Source organism: Bombus bifarius, unplaced genomic scaffold, assembly GCF_011952205.1.
Source record: "Bombus bifarius isolate JDL3187 unplaced genomic scaffold, Bbif_JDL3187 scf7180000010271, whole genome shotgun sequence".
NCBI lineage: Eukaryota > Metazoa > Arthropoda > Insecta > Hymenoptera > Apidae > Bombus > Bombus bifarius.
In genome coordinates, this window is record NW_022885586.1 from 2,015,064 (window position 1) to 2,040,152 (window position 25,089).

Here is a 25,089-nt window from a genome sequence, read left to right on the forward strand (position 1 = left end):
TATTTCAATATCCTCCCTTCTACCCCGTTTTTCTACGAAGGGGGTCATCGCGGCTGCATCAATAGTCCCGATTTTAAAAACGTTAATTCGGCCCTGGTCGTGTCAGTTTTTCTCGGAAAAGAAATATTCGTCGGATGCAGAGTCCCTTGACGCATTGTGTGGTTTTATCTTTCAACAGACTCGTTTGTTCAACTAGTATCCAGCGGTGCAGCAGATCCAGTATCAAAGAATGCCGGCAAATAAGTGTCGCCGTTACGCGTTAAAGTTAATCACGATCTACATTAAGTCAATTTGTACAAACACTCATGCTTATACCCATAAAAATGTAGAGTTGAAATTTTTTACTTATCGCGAAAGCTTAAAGAAAATTCACCAGCAACTGTTTGACAGGCTGTTATGGACGTGCGGCTGGTCTATTCAGGTACAAGATTGACATCGGTACATTCGAAATACATCCTGCAGAGAGGACTAAAAATGTCGGCAACGCAAAGGCTCCTATGAATTCAAAGTCATTCCGACTGCCATTCTAACAAAGCTATTGACGGAAACTTATGTCAAGCGACTGCGTCTAACTATACCTGATTTAACTGCGTTAAACTAAGTCAGATATGTCGACAAGATTTCATCACATCAGTGCAACCTGTGTTGTAGCCAGTACAGCTATAAAATAAATGCAAAATTAGGAAAATTGGATTTTATTGTAAATTATGGTTAATCCGTGGTATAACCATAACGGCAGTATAAACAATTTTGCTACGATCTTGTGCAGTCATAAACTATTGTTCAAGCAAGTTCCCGGAGAGTCTTCGTACCAGTTCAATGGAAATTTAGTCGAAGACCGAAGACTCACCCAGCTGTAGTTGAAATTTTGTCGGGAAATAAGAGAATCTGTGAAGTCATGGTCGTACAACGAATACTCGGCGAACGTTATTGTCACTTTCTGCGTGCCCAATTTTTATACGGGGATTAGGAATATACGATTATTTTAATCCATTTCCGCAACGAATCCTGTTATGTATGTTTGTTACGGTCGAAAGAATAGTTGACCCTTCTTTGGGATGCGGTTGTCAAGGAAAAGAGTAAATTAAAATGTTTAACCAGTTAAAGTTTACAAAGGGGGAAGATTCTAAGGGTTTTATATAAAAGATGCTTTCAAGATTTTCCATAATCTACTGAATTTATCTTTCGGTTTACGATATAAAGTGTTTTTAACTTTCAATTGATTTTTGTAAATTAACCATCTGATTAAATTTTGTATAAATAATGTATGGAAATTTTACAAAGTTTATAAACCAGTAATTTTATAATAATATGCATCATATAGTTAGAAGTACTTTTCGTATTTGCTGAAAAATATAAGTCATATAATATTTTTGTATGAAAGAAGAAACACATACGTAAGAGAAATTAAATGCGTCACATATAAAATTAGTTTTCTGTGTAAGCACTCATTACTAGCATTTTTCTATACTTTTTAATTCAAGATTGTAGGAAGCACAAGATATGATATCACGGTAGATTCAAATGATCTAGAAACTTTTAATATAATGTGTACGAACGTAGTAAAATACGATTGGTCAGTTTATAGGAAAATATAACAATGCTTCCAACAGTACGAAAAGTTCCTAGACGCATAAATACTAGGATACTAACTAGAGAAAATGAAGATAATGAAATAAGAGATTAGTATTGAAATGGGACACAATGATAGCAGCTAGCACATTAAACGAAGAAACGAAACAGGCATAACCTTGACATAGAGAATTTATGCGATACCTGTGCCATCCCTGTTGAATCGATGCCTCGAGAATATTTTACTAGGCATCGATGTACCGCAAATTCGTGGCATTTGATACATAGACAGCTGCTTACTGATGGTTATTCAAATAGGTGTTGCTTGATCAAATTTATATTATAAGATCATATCATGTTGGTCTTCTGTGATATTTTGGATTTCAAAGTACTTATATTTACTTGTTTAATGGTGAGTATTAATCAAAATAATATATCGTACTGTCTTAAAGGAACGGGTACAAATTTTTTGAATACCGCTAGGAATACGCAGTGTGACACGTATTTAAGAACCTAAGGATTTTAGAAAGTCCATTTCCCGTTATCATAACCCATTATGTTTGGTATTATTTTAATGTCATCGAACCTAATTTCATTGTTTATAAAGTGGTATAACCTGTATACATACGCATAAAATAACCTCAAAAATTTATTAAACAAACTTGCTGAAACTATGTACAAGTATAATAATTGTACATATTTCTTATGAGTGATTCAAATTTTAAAAATACAAGATATAATGTACGAAAATCAAAATCTAAGGGATTATTTTAATAAATCTTTTCCAATTTGAACTACCCTATATATATCATGTGATATATTACGATGTATATTTCGATGTATCTTAAGATTATTATATAAAGTGATAGTGTGTATAATTATAGAGTGTTGTATCTTTTAGACGTTTTTGCCAAACAATTTAGCAAATAATGCAAACGAAGGCGCGGTATCTCTCACTCAACAAAATATCGATATGACGCTTGGTAAGTTGTTTCGATAAAGATCTAAATAAAAATTTTTTATAACTTCTTACAGCGGCGAAAATATTACGATTTTATATGGCGTGTTTCAGCAACAAACGAATTGGTATTAATAAATTTTTATGCACAATGGTGCCGTTTTAGTAATTCGTTAGCTCCTATTTTTGAGGAAGCTGCAAATAAAATAAGAAATGCATTTCCTGAACCAGGAAGAGTTGTTATGGCAAAAGTAGATTGTGAAAGAGAATGTGAGTAGAATTGAAAAAAAATAATATACATATGAAATTAAAATAACTTTATGTGTATAGAATTTATTACAAAATTAAAAAACTATTTTCTAGCTGGTATTGCATCAAGATTTCACATTACTAAATACCCAACTTTAAAAGTAATAAGGAATGGTCAACCAACCAAACGAGAATACAGAGGTCAACGATCAGTAGAAGCTTTCGAAGAATTTATAAGGAAACAATTAGAGGATCCTATTAAGGAATTTTACGATTTAAAGGAATTAACCAACTTAGATGATAAAAAGAGAATGATCATTGGATATTTTGATAGAAAAGATGTTCCTGAATATGGGATGTTTAGAAGGGTTGCTACTAATCTAAAGGATGATTGCCAATTTCATGTTGGGTTTGGGTAAGAATCCTAATGCTATATACATTAATGCTATATACATTATATATATATATATATATATATATATATATATATATATATATATATATATATATATATAAGTGATTCGCATATGTTGACTCTTGTTCTCCAAGGAACTCTTTTTTAATGCTTCTATAACATGTGTGTAATTATTCTATTCCTTTCTCTAACAAGCACATGCTCAGCTCAGAATTGTGAAATTGGGGAACATTTTCACTTTTTGTAAGTAAAATATTGAGCATGATTTAGATGACTTTACCTTTAAATTTTTATTCACAGAATTGTATTTTTTCAGCATTTTCCTCTTTTTTCCCCCTTTTTTCTTCTTTTATGTTTTAAAAACCTGTCCTATTTCTTTGTGTTAAATTCTGCATAATATATACATATACAAATGTGAATGTTTAGTAACCTATCCTCCAAATATTTTACTGTATAATCTTATTTGATAAGTATATACAAATTAAAATACAAAACAATTTTTAACTGTTGGGAATACAACTAGGAATGCAAGCAGAGCTATGCACCCTCCAGGAGAACCTATAATTGTCTTCCGATCTGATAAGGCACTTTCTAATGATGAAGATGAAACATACCATGGAAGTTTGAATAACTTTGATGAATTAAATGTTTGGGCACAAGAGAAATGTGTTCCCTTGGTGAGGGAAATTACATTTGAAAATGCTGAGGAATTAACAGAGGAAGCTTTACCTTTCCTCATATTGTTTCATGCTCCTAACGATGTTGAGAGTGTTAAAATGTATAAAGATGTAGTAATGAGGACATTAATTGATGAAAAACGTAAGTAAAGTATTAGTACTGATATTTAAAAAGGTAATACCCAAGTGATAAGCAAATACAATATTTTATCTTATTTCAGAAAATGTAAATTTCTTAACTGCAAATGGGGTGAAATTTGCTCATCCTCTCCATCATCTAGGAAAGACTCCAGCAGATTTGCCTCTAATTGCCATAGATAGTTTTAGACATATGTACCTGTTTCCAAACTTCCATGATATTCATATAGAAGGAAGATTAAAGGGTTTCCTACAAGATTTATATTCAGGAAAGTTACACAGAGAGTTTCATTATGGGCCAGATCCTAGTAGTAATGAAGTACCACAAGTTGTTGGACAAATTAAGGTGCCTACATCCCCACCAGAATCTACATTTAAGAAACTAGCACCTAGTAAAAACAGGTACACATTACTCAAGGATGAACTGTAATGATAGGTTTAATATTATTCAGGATATTGAGATTTCTATAATTTCGGTTATCCAATTTGTTAGTTATTCACAGTTATTTACAGTAATGGAATCCAAATTTGATGTATTATTAAATTGAAAACCTAATCAATGTTATAGTAGTGATAATATCTTTTTTAAATCATTTATACAGTATTGTCATAAAATTAGATGCTTATTTGGTTTATTTTAAATGGGGAAAAGAATTTTCGCGGTCAACATCATATTAAGAATTTCAAAGAAAGAATATAATTCTACCAAATGTTATATACAATACATTAAAACCCTAACTTGTAAAAAAAATTATCCACGATATATATAATTGGAACCTTTGTACGGGTTTCATTGCAGGAAATATATATAGTAGATTTTATTCTATTTTTACATAACATGTGCGTTTTGTATCATGATTCTTTCATTATTAAATATAACAAAAAACGGTAATAATTCTTAATCGAACTACAAATCAACGCCAAAGATCTAAGTATCTCCCAGTGTCAATATTCGTGTAATAGATGTTATATTTCAACTTGCAACGCGGTTTATAGAATATCGTTAAGAAGCAAAAAAGAATCACCTGATTACAATTAATGTAACTTTTGTTATAATCAAATTTATTATGTTTCTGCATTATTGAAAGTGTTGTTGACACCATGGCTGCTATAACGGTCTTTATTTCGTATCATTTCATACTTTTCAGTTACAAGATTGATCTGCAGATTAATTCTCAATAAACGATACGAAAGTAATGAATCATTACACTTAAAACGCGATTATCTTTTGATACGTTTTCATCACTTATCACGAAGTACTTTCTAGCACAACGTAAAATCGCAATAAGATAGTTGCGTGTATGTCACAAACGCCGAATGAAACGCACGGGAACATTCGATCGCATTAGATTTTCGATAATGCCGCGATCTCGGTATAGAGCGTGAGTGAATGCAAATTTGAAACCCATCATTTCATTTAGAAAAAAGAGTCGCTTTTTGCGTAAAGTATTTTAGAATCGACACATCGACGATTTTTAACATTTGAAGTACTTGGATATGAATAAAAATAATAATATTTCATACGATATAGCATTAAGATATTATTAAGAAGCTAATTTGTATGGATGATGGTATTAACTTTTCTGTTAATAAACAATTTCTAAGTCAGACATCTAAAACTTCTGTTTAAATATCCCGTGTTGTGCATCTTCTTTTCATATACTTTTAGCGTATTCTACGTAAAAATAGTGAAGGGAGTGGATCTCAGATAAACATCCATTATAAAATGGCTGTATTTAGGGGTAACTCGATACATGTATTACATTCCAGCAGTACACGCCATCACCATTTTATGATGTATTCTAATCTTACAGTACATAACATTACACGTAACATGATTTCATACAGCTAACACCATACATACTGCACTCTCGCCACAATTTCCAGCGCTTCCATTTTTTTCCACTTTACGACGAAACGTGAGTGGAGCAAATCTGATTAAGAACCATCAATCGCAGGTACCGCAGGTAGAGAACAAAATACCTTCTATGAAGATATAAAGGAATATTCGAATAAATGGTCGTAGTAGATTGACAGTAAAGTTAAAAGACGTATAATAACGTTTTATAATAACTAACTGAGAATGTTCTCGTCTTTCATGTTACAATGTTCTTTTCTTTCTATTCTGTGATGGCAAATTTTACCATCCTCTGAATGTTTTAATCAAAGAATCTTCATAATAGAACTTTTTTAATATGAGCTCGAAATTAATCACTGACAATGACACTTTAAAAAGATCAGGGAAATATAATGTTCTCGTAACTTTAGCGATAAATAATAGCCACCTATCTATTAGTCGTATAGAGGTACTCACTCATTCCTTCAATTTAAACGTAAATAATATTTACAGCAGTAATATTGTAATGAACACCACGAGAAATACATTAGTTGTATTGTACGTGCACATTCCTTGTGAGCACTCGCGACGAGATTTAGAGAACAATAGTAATTGTTATAAGTGTAATATATATATATATATATATATATATATATATATATATATATATATATATATATATATATATATATATATATATATGTATAATATATAATATATATATCCTGCTGCTTATAGAGACATTGTAAAGATAATGAAGTAATCGAAGCAAACGCAATATTTACAATGAACGAATAATGCACTGTATAATAATAGATCTCGCTTGAGAGCACGTTTCGTCATAACATAATAATAAGCATTCAGATATTTACTCTAGAAAAATAACGTTATGAACATTCCTTATCGGATGGGAATTAGACATTACAAACGTTATTATAACATTTTTCTAAGTAAAAATATAAATATTCTCATTCACAGTGCGATATCTCCGGTGTAACCTCGCTTGACTTAGTTTTTACGCTATTTTTTTTCTTTTTTTTTTTGATACATCTCAAAGATAATTTTCATTCTTATTACATCTTAACGCATTTCCACGCCGTATCCTCTATCCTCTAAAGTTATTTGCACCCCACGAAGAACCAAAGACCTATCGAATGGCTCTCCCTTTAACTTGCTTCTATATTGGATATACACACGTATATTCGTTTAACTAGCACGACTTGTACTCGTGATCGTTTAATAAAGTAATGAAAGACATTTTCTTATTACAATAATTATTCTTGACCGTCATTGTGTTTGGGTCGGAGTTCCAACGATATATTGTACTGCCTAGCTGCAATGCTACTATGTTAGCTCGCTTTATATTAGGCGAACTGAAGAATACATACGATAGCAGTAGCGAGTGTACGAGGGAAGAATTACAATGCGTGTAGTACCTGGACACCTAAGGAAATTGTTTTAAAATTTGATTCTTCTTTTCGAAAATTTCAATTTTGATCGATACGGTTCGTAAACTGAAGATCGAATAAAATAGATGTAAAAATCTATCTTTTTTGCTGTTGTAAAAAATTCCTTAGATGCCTCGGAATTAACGCGTATAGATGGTAAGGCTTTGCGCCTATTTCGTATGCAAACATAATGTTGGCAAATCAAAGGATTCGCGATGCGATGATTGAGTATCATTTGGAAGTCTCTGTCATTATCTCTGACACTTTGATTAATGTCATTTGCTCCTGACCGTTTTTTATGTACCCTTTAAACGATGGCACGTAACGAACTCCGAACCTAGGAAAAGCGTTGCACGATCATGCAATTCCAAATCTTCTCGATCAAGAAATTCTCTAATCAACGAATCGTGAATCTTCCGGGCTTCAACGATGCAATCGGTATCTAAACGCTTCGATTTTTATAATTTTTTGCGAGTAATGCACGCAATCGGTTCACTTGTCTTTTTTTTTTTTTTATTTAAATCATTCTTCATAATCTTTCTCGATCTCATTGCGAAGCGCGGGTACTTTTACGTCAGCCAATGGATGAAAAATATATATATTTAATTACACTAACAAACAACCGATCCGAGAAACCGCCTCGTCGTAACAACAGTCCGAATCTCTCGAGTACAACGACTTACTGTTGCTTATCAAGATACGAGACGGTCTCATGACTAGTACAACATAGTTACACTTATTTAACGATTACAATTATTATACACCTAAGTTAATGAGGTTTCTTTTTTTCGTATCTAGCAATGTACATATATTTATTTGATTACCTTTGCATCATTCAACTCGTTTGATATCAACTAGTTTTCGTTTCCCCTGTTCTTTTACGCGGTCCTTGATCATTCTTCATGTGGCTCCGGTTTCACATTGTTCGTAAAAAGCCACAAGCACGCGTTCCTTAAGTTCGATTACGGACATTGTTTATAATGTACTGCGAGTATTGAACAAACTTTTTGAGAAACTTTAGCAAACTTTAGAACAACTGGAATCAACCAAAGCGAAGGACTCGAAGAAATGCATAGGATTTTAGGAAGAGGACAGATGAAATTAATCCATAGAATCTGGATCTTTGAGATTCTCTCGATCTTTCTGAAACAAAGGGATCCTATGCAACTCTCGACTATAACAATTTTAACTTCGGCTGTATCAAACCTCTATGAAAATGTTACGGTTCGCTCGCAGTCTACTTCCGACGTAAACGCAACTACTCGTTTAAAATATAGACACATGTTCACAATATAAATTATAACACACAAGCGTATCTATTTCGAACATCTCGTGTTGCCACGCCATTCTCAAATTCTATTAGTACCATAGGATCGATACGAATAAAACAAGCAAAGATAAATTTTTTATAATTTCCTAAAAAAATTTGTCAAGTATAAAATGAAGTGGAACTTTTACAATTATTCTTAGAATTTTCGAAACGTTCATCGTAAAACAAAACACGGCTTATTCAGTTAGATTAGTCTTCGAGTATTTCTCTAACGTGTCGCGGCTCTGATCTACAGATTTACACGACCACGATTAGGCGAATCAATATTTCGACTTATCGGGTGTTCAAAAAACACACAGAATATCGTCGTTGAGCGATTTTATCCGGAAATAATTTCGGGTAGAAGTAACACACACCCTCAGAGGACACAACGCAATCAGCAGGTACGCCGTACAACTAAATCCTACGAACATCCTCCAACTTCGAATAGTGCAGATTAAAATGAAGGAAGACTTGCATATTCCTCTTAAGGACGATTTATATATAATCAATTTAACGCATAATTGCCGTCTCGCGACGAATACAAACGTTGCCGGCTCGTCATTCGGACGCATAATAACTACAATGAAATCTGCCAGCAGAGTAGGATGATATAATATGATATACAATTTGTACACGCACGTATACATTGATGTTAATGTAATATAATATATAGAATAGAATATAACGCGATGTAAATATCTGGCTCGAAGAGTATTCTATAAAAATACTTTTCGGTAATCATGATAGGGTTGGGCTGTCTGTCGTTATAATACTTGTCGCCACTCCCGCGTGAAACAAATATTTTAACGCTTAAAAGCTATCATTGATCAAATTTAATGACCATGCTAGTTTCTGTATCTCGCAATGTTATTTATAATCGTTATGAACAATAATCTTTTCCCTTTTTTCGTCTAACATCGAGTAATCAAAAATTATCGATTTACTAATTTGTATCGTTGAATTTATTGATTCTTAAAATAAAAAAGATCTACAAGGGTGAAATTTTTCTTTAATAATAATAGCTTTTAAGGGTTAAAGGCATATCAGAAACAGCTCTGTACTCGGAGGTTTAATCAAAAGGATTTCTTGCATAGTGCGATTTGCAAAGCGGAGTTAATGCATCTTCCGGGAGGGGGAAAGTAGGATATTTATTGCCACAGAGATTTATGGCGAGATAAGTTCGCAAGTAAAAGAACCGTACAGGCAATCAGAGACCTAGTGAGACCGTGAGTGATCTGTATTAATGAAAGAGGTACCTATTACAGCGCGCGTGACAAGTGTGCGTTTAGTGTCGCCTTGCAAACTGAAAACACTCCGAATGGAGAATTGCAAGTTTCTCTTTTATTCCATGCCCGAACCAATGTGGCGATCGACCCAGCGATCTCAAGGTCTCTGATTCGGCTACGATTTTTGGGAGTGATATATACAGATATTGACGATTCCTTGTACTTGTGTTCAGCATTTGTTGATATTCTTATAGATAATTTTCCTCTAAGACGGAAAGTCGAAATAATAACTCATGGGGTGCAGTGAAATTTCGTGCATCTCATAAATCCAAATGAACCGATCCATTCGTCGCAATCTTTCAACAAAAATATCATATAGTCCGTGAAATAAGTGTATAATGAACGAAGTATGTAGAGAAGTTAAAAGGGAAAGGATTTGAGTGTTTGCAAAATAGATGTAACAGAAAGTGCACTGATTCAAGTAGGATAAAAGTATAATAATTGTAAAGGAAAAAGATCGACAATGTTTAAACTAAACAGCACCTTTCTCGTAACTCCTGCATCATAAAACTTCTCGTTTCTCTATCATTTCATCCTCGCTCTCACCCTTTCTCTCTCTCTCTCTCTCTCTTTTTCTTTGACAATCTTTCTACAATCTATCGTCTCGGACACACGTGGCAAAACGTAGGCCTTCTCTCGAGGTAAATCTCGAATAGCTTCCTTTAATAAAATCGTTAAAGATATTGTCTTCGGGACGTTATACATTACTATTTTTTGTCGACTTATAGAGCTCTTTTTATGTTGTAACTGTCGAAGCGTCTTGTTTTATGTTTGCATGTTATAGTTTCCTTATATCCTCCTTTTTGCAGTTTGCATAGTCCGCGGCTTTTTCAATTACGTTGTGCGTAGCTTTGCATCACGCCAATGTCAGACGGTTGAAAACGTAGATCGAACGTATTCAACCCAGAGGAGCTTAACTTTCATCGGCAATAAGGAAAGATGAAAGAGCCGAAAAGGGGAAAAATATTAGACAAAAATGATGAAACTTAAAATCGAAGCAATCGAAATGTTAAGAAGCTGCAACGTTTTATGAAAATTTCCCTTTTTTATGGCAAATATTAATCTTTTCACCGTAAGGCAACGGCATGAGGCAGCCAAAAAGGACGATCGCATAATTAGGTAAGCACATCGAGTTCTCTGAAAATAACCTTTCCCAAATTCTAATCGCGTTATATGGTGTTCGCAGATCTGTAGCTTACCTACCCAGCGGTCGAGCCGAACAACGCAATGTAACTATATGCGTGTTACTTAATTAAAGAACAGAATTTATTGTCTATCTCTATGTGTATGTTGTGTGTACGTTTGTGAAATCACCGCTTCGTGTGACCAACGATTACCAACGATAACAATAGTAATATTCGCATACCATCCTTCGACACGCATTAAGGATAAAACGAATCACCTTTTGTAATAACACGCTTATAAGAGCTCCCCTTATTTATTTTATCCCGTTTATCCGTATCTTCCGTTTCAATGTTTCGTTTATGTACACGCGCTTCATTTTTCCGCGCTTCGACCGACCAACCGATATTTCTTTCTCTCGCTCTCTTTCACTCCTATTTCTCGCTCACTCACGCTCACATTTTCGCTCTCTTTCGTTCTGTCGCTCTTTCTGACACTAATATTTGTTCTTGTTGTTGTATTTTTTTTAAAACCATAAAAATATCAATGCCAGTATACCACCGACGTACGTCGCTAACGTGTATATGTATATATAATATATGTACGTACGTATGTATGTATAAGTATATACTAAATATATATATGAATATCCATAATAACGTTACTTCAAGTATTTCCGGTAGTAACACCATGTATAGGTATATATAATAGGTATGTGTATAATGCATCATTTATTAGGTGTACTTCCTCTATGCGCTAATTAACTATCCTGTATCGCGATCTACGGCTGTGGCTGTCCTACCTTAAGGATCTAAAGGTGCACGACGTAGTACAGTTGGCCTGTGGGTGGGTGAGAATGTCGAGGTTTCAGGCGGACGGTGTTTGGTATAGGAGAGCCGACATGGGTGAAAATCTAGAATTCGGGACTAACAACAAGAGCGGTACACTCACGAGATTCTCAGCTCTTTGTTCGAGCTTAAAAAAAAAAAAATGAAAAAAAATGAAAAAGGAAAGAAGAAACGAGAGAAAAAGGAAAATGAGAAAGATTTGGTACAAAAGTTTCTTCGACAAAATTAAGGATCGAGGAATCCCTACGATTGGTGTTTTACATTTAAGGAAAATCCGCTACTGTTGCTTTGATTCTTGCTTTCCAGCGACTGTTTTGGCATGTCGCCATAACATGCGTCTAAAAATTCTGCCATCGAGAGTATATCATCGTTAAAACTAATCTACTTGCCAACGACACTCATCTAAATTTGAAGACAGATCGTTATAGAGCTATCTCGCGTCGAGTCCCGCGGCCAGAATGTTTATGACAATTAATGTTTAAAATCCGACTCGACAACGAGCCGGGAGGATTCGTCTCGTTTACAAGCGAACCTACAAAAATTGGAGGAACAATACCGATCGAACGACAGAAGTGAAGAGGAATGACGAGTTACTCGATCGTTTCACTGTGGTATTCTTCGGTATTCAAAAACTTCGCTACATTCCAATCCCGGCACACGTCCATATCGATCGAATGCGTTACGTTAAAATTGTCTCGACCGATGCACCCCTCAAATATCAAGTTAGCAACATGTAGCAAATATGTCCCAACAGCGTAACTTCTTTTGATGTAACGAACAAGACGACTTCGGTCTAATACCGTTTGTACTTTTCGATGCCACGTATCGCATCAACGTTGCGTGCGATTCTACGGTACAATTTTTAGGCCATCGATAGCGATTCGCTGTTGAACGAGATCGTCATGCCAGTAGTATCGTGTAAATGAGATCGGCGAAGGATGGAGAAGGATCGATTGATTCCTAACAATATCAATAACGACGTTGTATAGCATTAATAGAGAGTATAGATAGTAGGTAGGTAAACGCTAAACGAAGCTCAGTTGATTGTTTCGGGAGCGAGCACCTCACTCGTTTTCACGTATAATGTCATTTCGCTAACTTATACTTGTAAAATTAATTCGAAGGAGCGAGGTGTGTATGCGTGTATGCGTGTACAACTGCGGAAGTCACATTGCTGTTTCCTTTACTCACACTCTCTCCACCTTTCTTGCAAACTTTCCACCATCGTCAACCATCGCTCATTACTCCATCGCTCGAGACACAGTTTTCATCAGTCTTCCGATATGACTTACCCTCATGCGGGAAAAGAGCTGCGAGCCACGTGAATCGATTGAACCCGGGCTTGCTCGTCTTCCTTGTCGAATCAAAGATACATCGATATTTTATATTTTATGAGCTTCGAAGAGTTTTCAGCTACTTTCCCACATTGTTAGTTTCACGACTTTTCATCGACGCCTCCGATGGCGGAGTTCGAGAGGATGACCATCTTGTTACGATTTCGGGGATTTGATTCTATTCTTCGACGAAGACTTCCGGCAGCTGGATAGCTTCTTGTCCGATCCATGGCCATCGAACTAATTCTTCGACGTCAGGATTGTCACAAATTCTGTGAACACATCGTGTCTTTGCGAGCGAGACGATTTCGTAGACGATAAAATTGAATTCATTTCAAAAGTCGATGATTTTATGATGAGTCATGCGATATATTACGAATATAGTTTGTGGCCATCGAATTATATTTTCTGGATACAATAGGCTATACATGCATACACGTACTACGTTAGATAAATGGCAGACTGTATTTGATTAAATATTTGCTAAGTAGATTTAGCTAGATACGGTAGAAAACGAGTATGAATAGCTTGTTAATATCGAAGGAGAATAAATTACCTTCATAGTTCACCATTCCGTCGCCATCCAAATCCGCTTCTTTGATCATATCATCCACTTCTTCCTCCGATAATTTTTCTCCAAGATTCGTCATTACGTGTCGCAACTCCTTCGATGAGATCAGGCCGTCGTTGTTTTTGTCGAATACTCTGAGACACACAAGTTTCACTCTTAATATTCACATAGGCCTACAAGAGTATTTTCAACCTTCTAGAACTTTGAAATACCTGAATGCCTCGCGTAATTCGTCTTCTCCATCGGCACCCTTCATCTTTTTTGACATCATCTGCAGGAACTCGTTGAACTCGATGGTACCATTGCCATCTTGATCCACTTCGTTCACCATATCTCGTAATTCTGTTTCTATAAAATCAGAAATCGGTCAAATATAAAGTTTCGTGAACGTTCTTTTGATACCAAGAAGTTATCTCGTTGAAAAATTTAAAATAATTGCTGATATTCTCAGCATGATGGAATAAGCATATTATGAAAAATAATCTATGTCCAAGCTTATCATCGAATAAAAATCAAGTGATTCTACGAGAACTAGTTTTATTAAGGTTTCAGCATTTCACGATTTATATACAATTCTTCTGTAATATAATTATAACTTATAGCAGTTACGCAATATGACGAAGAACGGTTTGTTAGAAAAGTTGAGCAATTCCAGAGTAGCCTTTTGTTTTCTTAAAAAGAGACAAACATAGACATAGATCATTCGTGTTCTAAGCTCTTTAATTGTCGCTTAAACGCGACATGCGATTTTCTCCATGTCCTCTTTCTAATTCCTGCGTGTAATGCATTCATCGTCGTCTCGTGGAAGACATTTAATTTCCCTTGTAGATCCGGCGAGGAGCGGAGACAGAAGAACTCGACGTGTAGTTAATTACTCGCGTCTGCACGTGCGCCTAATCGTTACAGTTTCTGACTTAGGATCGGCCGAAAGGTAATTTTCCCTAAGCTCTTGTCACAGCCTAGTTTTCGGGAATTCTACCATTTAACTCTCGTCGTCTTTAGAAAACCTTCAAACTGTCGCCCGGGATATTAATTTAGCAAGAACCGCTTTCGAGAAGTTTGCGTTACGCTTCAAACTCTTCGTGCCAGCTTCGCACTCGTACAATTGACAAGCGTTTAAAAACCACGTTACTATTCCTAATATTAAACGTTCATCAAGAGCTAAGTGCTATTTTATAAGATATATTGCGATGATAGCGGGATATATTAGAATTAATTGTCCCTAGAGTTTTGTTCTTTTTAACATATATCGAAACATGTACCATCACGAAAAAATATTTTATCATTGACAAGATATATTTTAACTAGAAAATTGCATACCATATTTTATGTTATGTTTTATATAAAACTAGAGGTTGTAATACACGTGCTGTACCCCACTGTGATAGAAAACTTGAAACGATACAAATGAAAGAAACTGTGAAGCGACACATGTTGCTCACACTTTGTATTTCGCTGCTCATAATGTCAAAACAAAACAGTCATTGAATTGACTGTATAGAATTTCATGAAGCATCTTTTTGCGTTACTAGCTAATAGACAATACAGCGGTTGGGTTGGCGGTTTAGATTACCGTTATATATTTCGGCCGCGAGTGGATAGCTTTTCGTCAGTTCGTGGCTTCTAGCCAGATCGTGTCTACCTTGATACACGTGGATGGCACGTGGTTGATATTGTACCGAATATTTCCATTCTTCAAATAACGTAACGATTCACTTACCAGACGGCCTCTGTCCCAAAGATCGCATAACCACGCCAAGTTCCGCCATAGTGATAGTGCCATCTTCGTCCTTGTCAAAGAGCATGAACGCTTCCTTGAATTCTGAAGTAATAAATCGCGCGTTAATTCGTCGTTGATGAAAATTGATCGATCATCGTTTATCAAACGATCTGATCTCGATCGTTTTCCCTTCTTAATATTAAAACTGTCAGCGCAACCGAGAGATCAAGTGTCATCTTCGACGCGTTGCATTTCTCTTTAACAGATTCAGTTTGATTGAATCGAACGTTATACATGCTTTTAGTCTCGTTTTCCTACGGCACTTTCGAGATTGGAATGCATCTGGAATTCAGTTTTCAAGCACGAAAATAATTTCTCTCTCCCTGCCTCTCTCTCTCTTTTCCTGCGTTTTCGATGCGACGATTTCTGTAGAAATTCCAGGGGTCGTCCAACCGAGCCGTAAATAACGACGGACGAAAAACTTTGGCGGAAATTTGGCAATAAAACGATATACAACAAATGCTTTTCCCTGTCGTCGTATTGTTGAGAAATCGTGGATTTAGATGTCTATTAATCAACAGCGGTCTGTATGTGTATGTACGTGTGTATGTTCGGTCACGCGTTACAAGTCGTGCAAAGCTAGCTGAGATCGCGCGAGCTTCGGGCAAGTGGCCAGCCACGGCGGACTCGTCGGAGATGTTATAAATTTTCACAACGTCCGGACCGGGCACCGTGTGGTAAAAATGTACGCGCGACAAGAGGGTCGTGAATAGTTTACGAGTCTATGCGTTCGTTAAAGTAGTCTTGTTTGATTCATCAGCGCATCTACGCGAGACAATGCTTCCATCGCCATTGTTGCGCGTTTACCTTTTATCCGACCCATTTCGTCTATTTACTGTCCCTTTCCTTTCTCGCATTCATTCATCAAGAGAGTGTTTGCCTCTGGCTCGATACACAGCCTTTCTATCTGCAGATGACAACGGCATATCGAACTTCCACATTTTTCTAGCGGAAGTTGGAAAATCAGGAAACTCGAAGGACGTCGAAATGAAAGCAAGCGTATCGCGAAGCTAAACACGAGCGACCGTGTTCCTCGTGTTATTTCTTCTTTTTTCGCTGAATGTTTGTCAAACAACAAGCGGATTTAAAAGAGTGTCCTCGAATCTCGTGGATGTTAATGCACATCCTCGTCACCGATCAAAAAACAGCTCTGTGGTTCTCTTTAGCTCGTGCTCTTTTTATTTCTTTACGTCGAAATTAATTAGTTAGATTTCTTCGAGGACCAAACTTTCCACGAACAAATTTTATTCCACGTCTCCGAATCTATCTGTTCGGGTAAAATCGTCTTCTTGTCGGTTGTATCGTGACTAGCGAGACACCCGATATAAAAATGGACCACGAGAAAAACCACGATCGTCGTCTGACATACCGATGGAATCCAGTTTGGGAAAATGGAGTTGGTAAACGTCGGGTTCGCCGTTTAATTATAGAGCGAGCGATTGCTCCGTTAGCTGCACGATAAATCACGCGAGGAAACAAATACGTATCACGATTCATAAAAGTCCGGCAGATTATAGCTGAAGTAGGCGAGAACGTGTATGCAGCCGGCAAATAAGAGTTTCTAGACGTCGCCGTTTGATCTTATCGTTTGCCGCATAGATCGGTCTGCATTCACCTTGCGTTTATCACCACGTAAACACCAGACGATACATTAATGTGCATAAACGAGTGGGCAATTTCTCTTTCAGTCGTTTCCCAGGCGCCGCAATCAACGATATCTCGCTCGCGTGCCATCGCAAAAAATTCTAAAAGCTCCTCGTCGCCGAGGAATCAACCACAAGGCCAATGATCGCAGTCACGTGAGACCAAAATACGATCTTTTATGCAACACGTACCAGCTCGAGTGACAGGATATGTACTTACGTAAGGCTACTTTCACAAATTAGACCCGTGGCTTTATACAGTCTACCGCTCATAACTATTTGCACACTTTCGAATTACTGTGAATACGCGATTAAAGAAATTGCTACATCGTCTTCGTTTAACGCGATTTCAAAATCGCTTTAAAAGACTCCGTACACGTGTATATGACACTAGGATTAGATACAAATTTCGTTCCGCTAAAACCTTCCTTGACATTTATCCAAAAGCAAGTCGATTTCTTAATCCGAGGGAATTTGTATAATTACGTCGATCCTAATTAATAACTAGGATCCGTAATAATTCGTTTATAAAAGCTAATACAAATAATAGTAAAAAATAAGATTGATGAAAGGACTAAATTAGGCCCGGGGACGAAATTTGAACCCCTTGAAATATTGGAGGTGCGGAAACATATCGTCAATAGTAATTGGAACATACGAAACGAACAAGAGCAGATTTAATTCAGTCGTGACACGCGAATGTACGCACTCCTACTATATACAGATAAACTAAACTACATTCTGATTCTACAAGAAGGTAGCAGTGCTTCCAGTTATTAATTTGCGAAAATGAGGAAAATGTGGGCATTTTCGAGAATTACGAACGACAGCATAGACGTAAAATACTTCGGTACAGATTAATTTAATAGCCGTGTCACTCCGAGGCAAGATTAAACCACGCTTTTGTATACAAGCGAGTAATTTTTCACGTTCCCTGGAACGGAAATCATCAACAGCTTCTCTAATTTGTGAAACGTCGAGTGCCGGGGAAACGCATTATGCGTGTGAAAAACTCCGTTCTACTCGTTAACGTACGGTACGTTCACAGACACTTGAATTCTCGGTTGGAAAGTTTTCGAAGCACGATATTAAACGAACGAGAATATCTCTCGCTTTCACTTTTGGTATTCAGAGGTACGAAGCGTTAAAATCATTTTACTACGCGATAAGGAAAGCGTGAATGGTAAAGTTGATATCGAAGATCCACTTACCGGCCACTTGATCCTCCGTGAGTCCATATTCAGACTGAAAAGGAAAAAAAAGACACGGGGTAAGTTAAATTAGAGGATCGTCAAAGTAGTTTACGATCCGGTGGCGTTTATGTTTGATGTTAATTGAATGATTAACACGGTTTAAACTTCAGCGTAATGTCCCATCAAAACTTAATATGTACTGGTGGCAGCCGCCATCGCATGTTGTACTCCTGTTTGCAGAATCATACCAATTTCAGTCGAAGTATCATTAATTTAATCAAATTAACGGCGGCATAGCTTCCTCCGCGGTAATTGCCGTATTGGCTTATTAATTTTTTCTCGAATCGTAGTGCGTAATGAGATCGGATTATAGAATGCCATTTGATTCGTCAAAATGTCAATCAACTGTTTAAAAGTATCAATCGAGAACTGTCGAATAGAATACAGGAAATTTCACATTCTAAGAATCATCGTACGTAACGCAATTATCAATAGGCCGCGTCAAATATAATATTAGAAATTTTATATTTCGAATGTCATCAAAAAGTAGTTCTATCCTTTTTATCTTGTTTTTTTTTTGGTGATAAAATCACATTTTGAAGGAATTACGTTAAAAAATGGCTGTCTTTTCTCACAAAGTCGAAATAAGGTGGTTCTCGTGACTTGAAAGTGGTTTGCTGTTTTTCTTGTCTCAAACCACTTTCATGGCTATTTTTTTCGTCCATAGTCTCCTTTCTTGCTGACTTCTCCTTATTCTAGAAGGACTATCTTATGTGTCCTAGTATCTTATAAATAAAATAACCTATAAGAAAGAAGTGATCTAAATATGAAATATTTCATAATTAGATTACTACTGGGTATCTATAATATATTTGGAATCTTACAAACACGATGTTCGGCTCATAAATATTTCACTCGTCAATTATCACTCGCAAGTAAATATATCAGCAACAACAAAAGACACAAATAAGTATGATAAAATAGTAACAAATGCGAAAAAACACGTCAAATTTACACAACGCGTATACCGTTGAAAGATTTCGAACAGAAACAAGATAAAACGATCCTACCACATCAACGTAAGATCGACTTATGAAACACAACGTGTGCCGTACTAAAACGAATGAGTGACATAGTCGCTTATAGCCGCTTGAAAGATATTCATCTGTCAGATTTAAAAAGATAGCCCCATTCCATGTTAAGTGCACTATTCCATATTAGAAAGATTACCCCACATTTAGTCGCTTTCCTCTAATGAAAGTATCTCATAGCTATAAAGCCAGCCAACAATTTTCGGTTCTTATACAGCGACTATAGTTCAAGTGGTTACGTTGCTTTTAAGCGTATGTTCGATCAAGTAAACATTGATAGGGGTAGGTATAATTCGCACAATTAACAATCCTGTCCTAACTAATGGCCTGATCTGCAGTAATACCATGCTGCTGGCTTATCCGCCTTCTACAGACGACTGTGCTCCGACATTGTTAAATCAGCATTAATAGACAGCAGATTAAGGAACATATGCCGTTAACTCGATTAGAGGGACATTGACTTAGCAGCAATTCTGCGAACCGCTATCAGCATCCGCACGTTCATTCTAGTATAAGTGACTTTGCCAATGTAAGGCCGTTTATGCCCCAAATACAACTTGACAGAGACTAACGGGTTCGCTGAACAGAATAGTCGAGAGAAATATTTCTTTGTCTGCGTGTATCCTTTGAATCGTTTCCTTCGCATCGTACTTTACTCGATTCTAAACGACTTACAATTAGAATTACATTTATCAAAATATATTAAATATATAAGAATGAATTATTCTATTGATTCACGTTTACGATTATAAACGATTACAAATTAAAAAGAGAGCAATTGCAAAAAACAAAATGTAAAACGAGTATACATTGTTGAAAACAATTAGATGATCGTCTTCCGTGCCACTTTGACTTTTATAACAATTTCTCGAATCTGTGCATGCTTCGTTTGTTTCTCCTTAACCCCATCCCTAAGGGATTGCATCTGGACTGTGTATCTCAACAAGAAAGATCGACCGCAGTCTCATTTGAGAAATAACGCGAGTACTTAAGCAGATGAAAATGTTCGACGCGATTGCTACGTGCTGAATATAATCGCTTTACGATGCGCTCGAAGCAGAAATCCCCCGACGCTTGCGGTTGCTACGGTCGTCTTAGAAATGGTTTCCACGAACCGAACGCTAATGAAGCACGCTATAAGCAGTATGGGTCAGTTAAGCTCGGTTGTAAGTTAGCTACCGAGTGATTTACAACTACAGTCGAATCGACGATGTTGCAATTTTCACCGAAATAAACCGTTATATTCGAAATATCCCATACAGTTTTGCCAGACAAAGTAAGATCAGCTGCTCGTTCTGTTTCGCGACATATGGTTTCGCATTAATTGAGAATTCCAGGACGAACAGGTTGTCTATTCGATATTCTGGAAACGTTCAGCGATGTCACTTCGAAATGACTTTCACGGATTACGTTCGTGGATATCCTCGGTAATCGTAAGCACTGTGGGACAGGAGAATCTGTCGAATGGACCCGTCTTAGCCGAAAGCTCTTGCTTCGATGCTTCGAAGCTCTTTCGAAGCAAATAGAGTCGGTATTCAACTGGGTCACGTCCTTTTTCAACAGTTCCGAGAGCGGTTCGCATAAACTCGTGAAAAGTCAGCTGGATTTTACGAGTGAACGTGCCTGCATTTATATATTTACCCGACTCCTTTGAATTCTGCGCCGCCGACTCTAACACGCGGCTAATAGATAACAGTTCGACAGATGCGATTTAATGCAAAGATAATGCGTGTCGAATGCTATAGTTGCGACGTATCAAAAGTACATTGAACGTATCAAAAGTAAATTCAAGTATACGATCGATCAGAATAATTTTTTAACTCTGTTTCATTCTTTTCAACATTTACAATGTCGAACAAGCTCGAAGAAAATGCGATATTAAGATAATAAGTTATTCCTTTCCTGAAAACTGAACATTAATTGCGTACTTGAGCGATGAAGTTGAGAAATTTGCAAGAAGTGGAGCGGATCTTTGATTTCTGAGAGCTTCGTTATTAATATGTATTACTACCCGTTCCAATTCCGTGTTAAAGATTTTCTTAGAATACTAATAGTTCTTTCCTCTCATTAAAATGAAAGCAAGATCGAAGCGTAATAAATTACAGGATCGCAAGGTTCAAAGCGTAGTTCGAATGCAATCGTTACTCACGCTTATTTGTCGAATCTGACCATCTATAGTACTCGTCAATCTTCGCAGTTTTCCATAGGCGGTTGTGTACTTTTCTTCCGCGTCTGCCATATCGAGGACGATCACGTGCACTAATTTTACCGATTAACACGATTACACCTGGCTCTGTACAAGGCACTTTTTAAATTTACATTTGTCCCCGACAATGGACGTGTTCCGTGAACGATGTTTCGTTTTTTCAGATTCTCTAAAGAAACTCTTTAATTTCACTGGTGCCTTTTAAAATAAGAAGCGCAGAAACAAAGCCTCGCCCAAGCTTTTTCTCGTCGCACGAATAAATTTCCGTCTCTCGCTGCGAAGAGGCTGCCACGCGTCAATCGAACTAGCGCGACTACAGGACCGAACACAAATAATATTTATGGACTAGCGAGCGGTAACGTCACCGCTTGTTGGTGCTGCCGGGTCCTTCGTCTCGTCTCGAATTCATTCTGATTCTCCCCTCCCGAACGACATGTCACGTGCAGTCCTACGCGAACTTAATTCTCTCCGCAGTCAACTTTTCAATACGCATCCGTGATAAATCATATTCCGAATGACAAACGAGTGGAGTAGAGTCAAAGACCTCAAGCTGGCCATTCGTGTCAGCTCGAACGAACCACAAAACTGATACTCGTAATTATCTACGGTCGTATTATTCGAGTTAGGGCAGAGTGCGAGCTTTTCGACAACCTTCGGCTGTTTTTAACTTGTCAGTGGACTCCGACCATTGGTTGGCAGTTCTTTCCTTGTTTACTTCGCAGTCCATCCTTTTTTCTCCTTCGTCCTGTTTCGTTAATGGCAAGTTGCTCGCGTTGGTGGCACAGTCTGCCAAACGATGCGCGTTCCCGAAAACACGATTGTCGAAAATGGGGAAGGATGTATGCTCGTTCGTAGTCGCGAAGGCGAGTACCTTTACGCGCGACTCGCTTTACACCTGTTCGCGATTGCTCGACTAAAAGGACTCTAGTAACGCTGGTTGCCAATAGTAAGGCACGCCTAGTCTACTGAATCAACAATGATTTAAACGGACATCGACTGCAATTACAGAGATGGCGGCAAATATTTTGCAGGATCTAACTTTGGACGATGTTGGTCTTGCATAATCGGACTGTTACAGTGTTCCGTTTGCCAATGAGAATCAAGTTTCTTGAACTCAAAATAATGCCTGCCTATTATCCACAAACGTAATCGATATTTCGTTAATATGGCATTTGTCTTTTTCCACGAAAGTATAGTTTCTCGAGGAAGAAGGTGAAAGTGTCTGATACTATTTCTGGGGCGTCGCGACGAAAAATCACGGACACCCTGACCTGCTTTGTCGCACGTGTGAATCTCTTAAAATGCAGCCGCAATGGTTATTTTTACGGACGTTCCGTATTGATACAAACACTGGCGCCCCGCGTTTGAAAATAACGATACACGAAGGCAATTTAGATAATGGAAAACTCGTTCCGCGTTCTATTCGATCGTATCTCTTGCGTCAATGAATTAACCTTTGCTTGCGACACGCGCGGATGTTAAATGACCACCTATTTCTCAATTCTATCTGCTTATAAATAAAAGAAGATCCACATACAAGATACGATAGCGTGATAGAAATACAGCTTTTTCGACACGTTTTTCTTCTACGACCTGTGCTACCATCTAATGGAGGAGGAAGGTCTAGATCAGACGCGTCTAGTAGACGACAGTCCGTTTCTACTGCACGCTGTCTAGTCGGTATTAGAGTAAAACGAGGCGCGTCCGACTACGACTACCCGTTTCTACTGCAGCTGACGCTTGCAACTAAACGCTCCGGAGAGAAATTATTCTTACTCACCAGATTTATGGTGACGATAAGGTCGTACTGCTGCCTCTGGCCCTTCTTTTTATTCTTGCCAGTCTTCACGGAAGCTGCTTTCGGCGTAACCTTAACCTGTCCCTTTTGAGCAGAGGGTTTCTGAGCTGGTTTCGCTGCAACTTTCGCACCAGGCGCCACCTTCTGCCCGGCTGTCAATGGCGCTTTTTGACCTGTCGAGCCCTTTTGATTCACATGGCCTACTCCATCTGCTGGTTTGTTGCGAGCCTATTATCGGAAATAAAACACCACTGTTAGATATCTTGACTATCGATAACAAAGATACTTCTATTGGACGTGTACCGCGCTTTTCTTCCCACTTAAACGAATCGCTGGAATTTCGAGGGTAATCAAAGCGCAGCATCGTTCGAATTGTTCCGCTCAGTCGTACCGAACGGGAATTAAATTATCGGGAAGCGAGGTCACGCTGAAATTCATCTTCTTCTTTTTTTCTCGCTTTGCTCCGCGACTTTTAAACGAATGTTATTACGTGCTTATATAATTCCTCCTCCGGGTTTAATTACTCGGACGTGTGAACAACTCCCGCATCGACCTTCAACTGGACTGCAACGAGAGCAATCGCGAGAATATTCTGTGGTGAATATTCTCTTGCTGAAACAGGCGATATAATTAGAAGGATCAAAATTCTGTAGAGCATCGGCTCGAGGGACAGTCTCGAAGACGGTCGTTGGCAATTGCGTTTACTCGCGGGGAAACACTTCGTGAATTTACGAGCTCCGCCAGGACGCGGACAAGATGAACATTAGGAATTGCAAAATAACGGTTGTTTATCGAGCACACAGTTCGCTGTTATAGCCAAAAGCGAAACTGGGCCATCGCTGTTCACGAATCTCTTTTGTCCCGTTCACAAAGTTATCTCTGATGCCCTTCACCTCTCTATCTACCTTTCCGATCTGTTTATACAAAAATATGCGGACTGCCCGATCAGTCTGAATTTTTATGCGTTCACTGAAAAATCTCTTTTCGAGACAGAACTTCTCGCGAGATGCAATCGATGCAACTTGCATATACATCAAAGTCGAACTATATGGAGCGTCTTTCGTATCACAGATCGAGCAAACCGTGATTCGTAATTATTGCAACCTTTTGTCCACATTTTACAATTAGTCGTTTAATCTGCGAACAAATCTGTCTCTCAGTCTTTCGGTGAAATGATTTAATCGAAAAAAGGTTTTCCAATACGTTCGGACGTTCGGATAGTTGTGGCACAGAGGTGGAAAATACGGGCGACGGCTAACGAGAAACGAGCTCTGGAATAATCGAGGAGTCTGCAATTCTCTCTGATCCGAATAAAAATTCGTTTTTTCCCGCCGAGATAAAAATCTAAAGTCTCAGGATGAACAATATCCTTAATTACCGGCAAAGAATTCGACTAAGCGTCGAGTCAACGTTTCGAGGTCGAGGTACATCCCATGCCATTGTTCTCGGATTTCTGCTAATGACACGCAATAGAACGATCCATGGTACTCTCCGAGATTTCGATCATCGGCGCCAACGAGTCTTGCCTTTAGTTTCTTGCCCGCTTTTCCACTGGGAATTAATTAGCTGACGCGTTTCCGTTTATCCGTTTGATCGCAACATCTCGATAGG

General features: G+C 37.5%; 2 protein-coding genes across 9 annotated transcripts in view; one reads left to right on the plus strand and one right to left on the minus strand.

The window, feature by feature from the left end:
- The first annotated feature begins 1,695 nt into the window (after positions 1-1,695).
- Positions 1,696-5,628, plus strand: LOC117216554 (endoplasmic reticulum resident protein 44). Of its 2 annotated transcripts, XM_033463326.1 has the most exons (7): positions 1,696-1,984; positions 2,474-2,555; positions 2,645-2,800; positions 2,894-3,194; positions 3,390-3,437; positions 3,718-4,013; positions 4,093-5,628. In XM_033463326.1, the coding sequence occupies exons 1-7, from the start codon at positions 1,928-1,930 to the stop codon at positions 4,437-4,439; spliced, it is 1,287 nt and encodes a 428-aa protein (XP_033319217.1). In that variant the 5' UTR covers positions 1,696-1,927; the 3' UTR covers positions 4,440-5,628. The 2 variants fall into 2 exon arrangements, with proteins under 2 accessions (XP_033319217.1, XP_033319218.1); XM_033463327.1 differs by lacking the exon at positions 3,390-3,437 and having other exon boundaries at positions 1,700-1,984.
- Positions 5,629-6,787: 1,159 nt separating this feature from the next.
- The window catches only part of LOC117216555 (neo-calmodulin-like), an 84,195-nt gene continuing 65,893 nt past the window's right edge, over positions 6,788-25,089 (minus strand). For 5 of the 7 annotated variants that reach the window (XM_033463329.1, XM_033463331.1, XM_033463332.1 and 2 more), the window contains 6 exons: positions 23,461-23,706; positions 18,402-18,435; positions 15,488-15,589; positions 13,980-14,115; positions 13,753-13,901; positions 13,437-13,468 (listed from right to left, as the gene is read on the minus strand). In XM_033463329.1, the coding sequence (XP_033319220.1) occupies positions 13,437-13,468; positions 13,753-13,901; positions 13,980-14,115; positions 15,488-15,589; positions 18,402-18,435; positions 23,461-23,706 (699 nt within the window). Of the gene's footprint in view, positions 13,469-13,752; positions 13,902-13,979; positions 14,116-15,487; positions 15,590-18,401; positions 18,436-21,623; positions 22,155-23,460; positions 23,707-25,089 lie in introns of those variants that run through there. The other 2 variants (XM_033463328.1, XM_033463334.1) reach the window with 2 other exon arrangements.

Excerpts from the sequence above, each read along its gene's own strand:
- LOC117216554 (XM_033463326.1), top strand. The coding sequence starts at position 1,928 with ATGTTGGTCTTCTGTGATATTTTGGATTTCAAAGTACTTATATTTACT. Across the intron at positions 1,985-2,473 it reads TTATATTTACTTGTTTAATG|ACGTTTTTGCCAAACAATTT; the intron begins GTGAGTATTAAT and ends TGTATCTTTTAG. Across the intron at positions 2,801-2,893 it reads AGTAGATTGTGAAAGAGAAT|CTGGTATTGCATCAAGATTT; the intron begins GTGAGTAGAATT and ends ACTATTTTCTAG.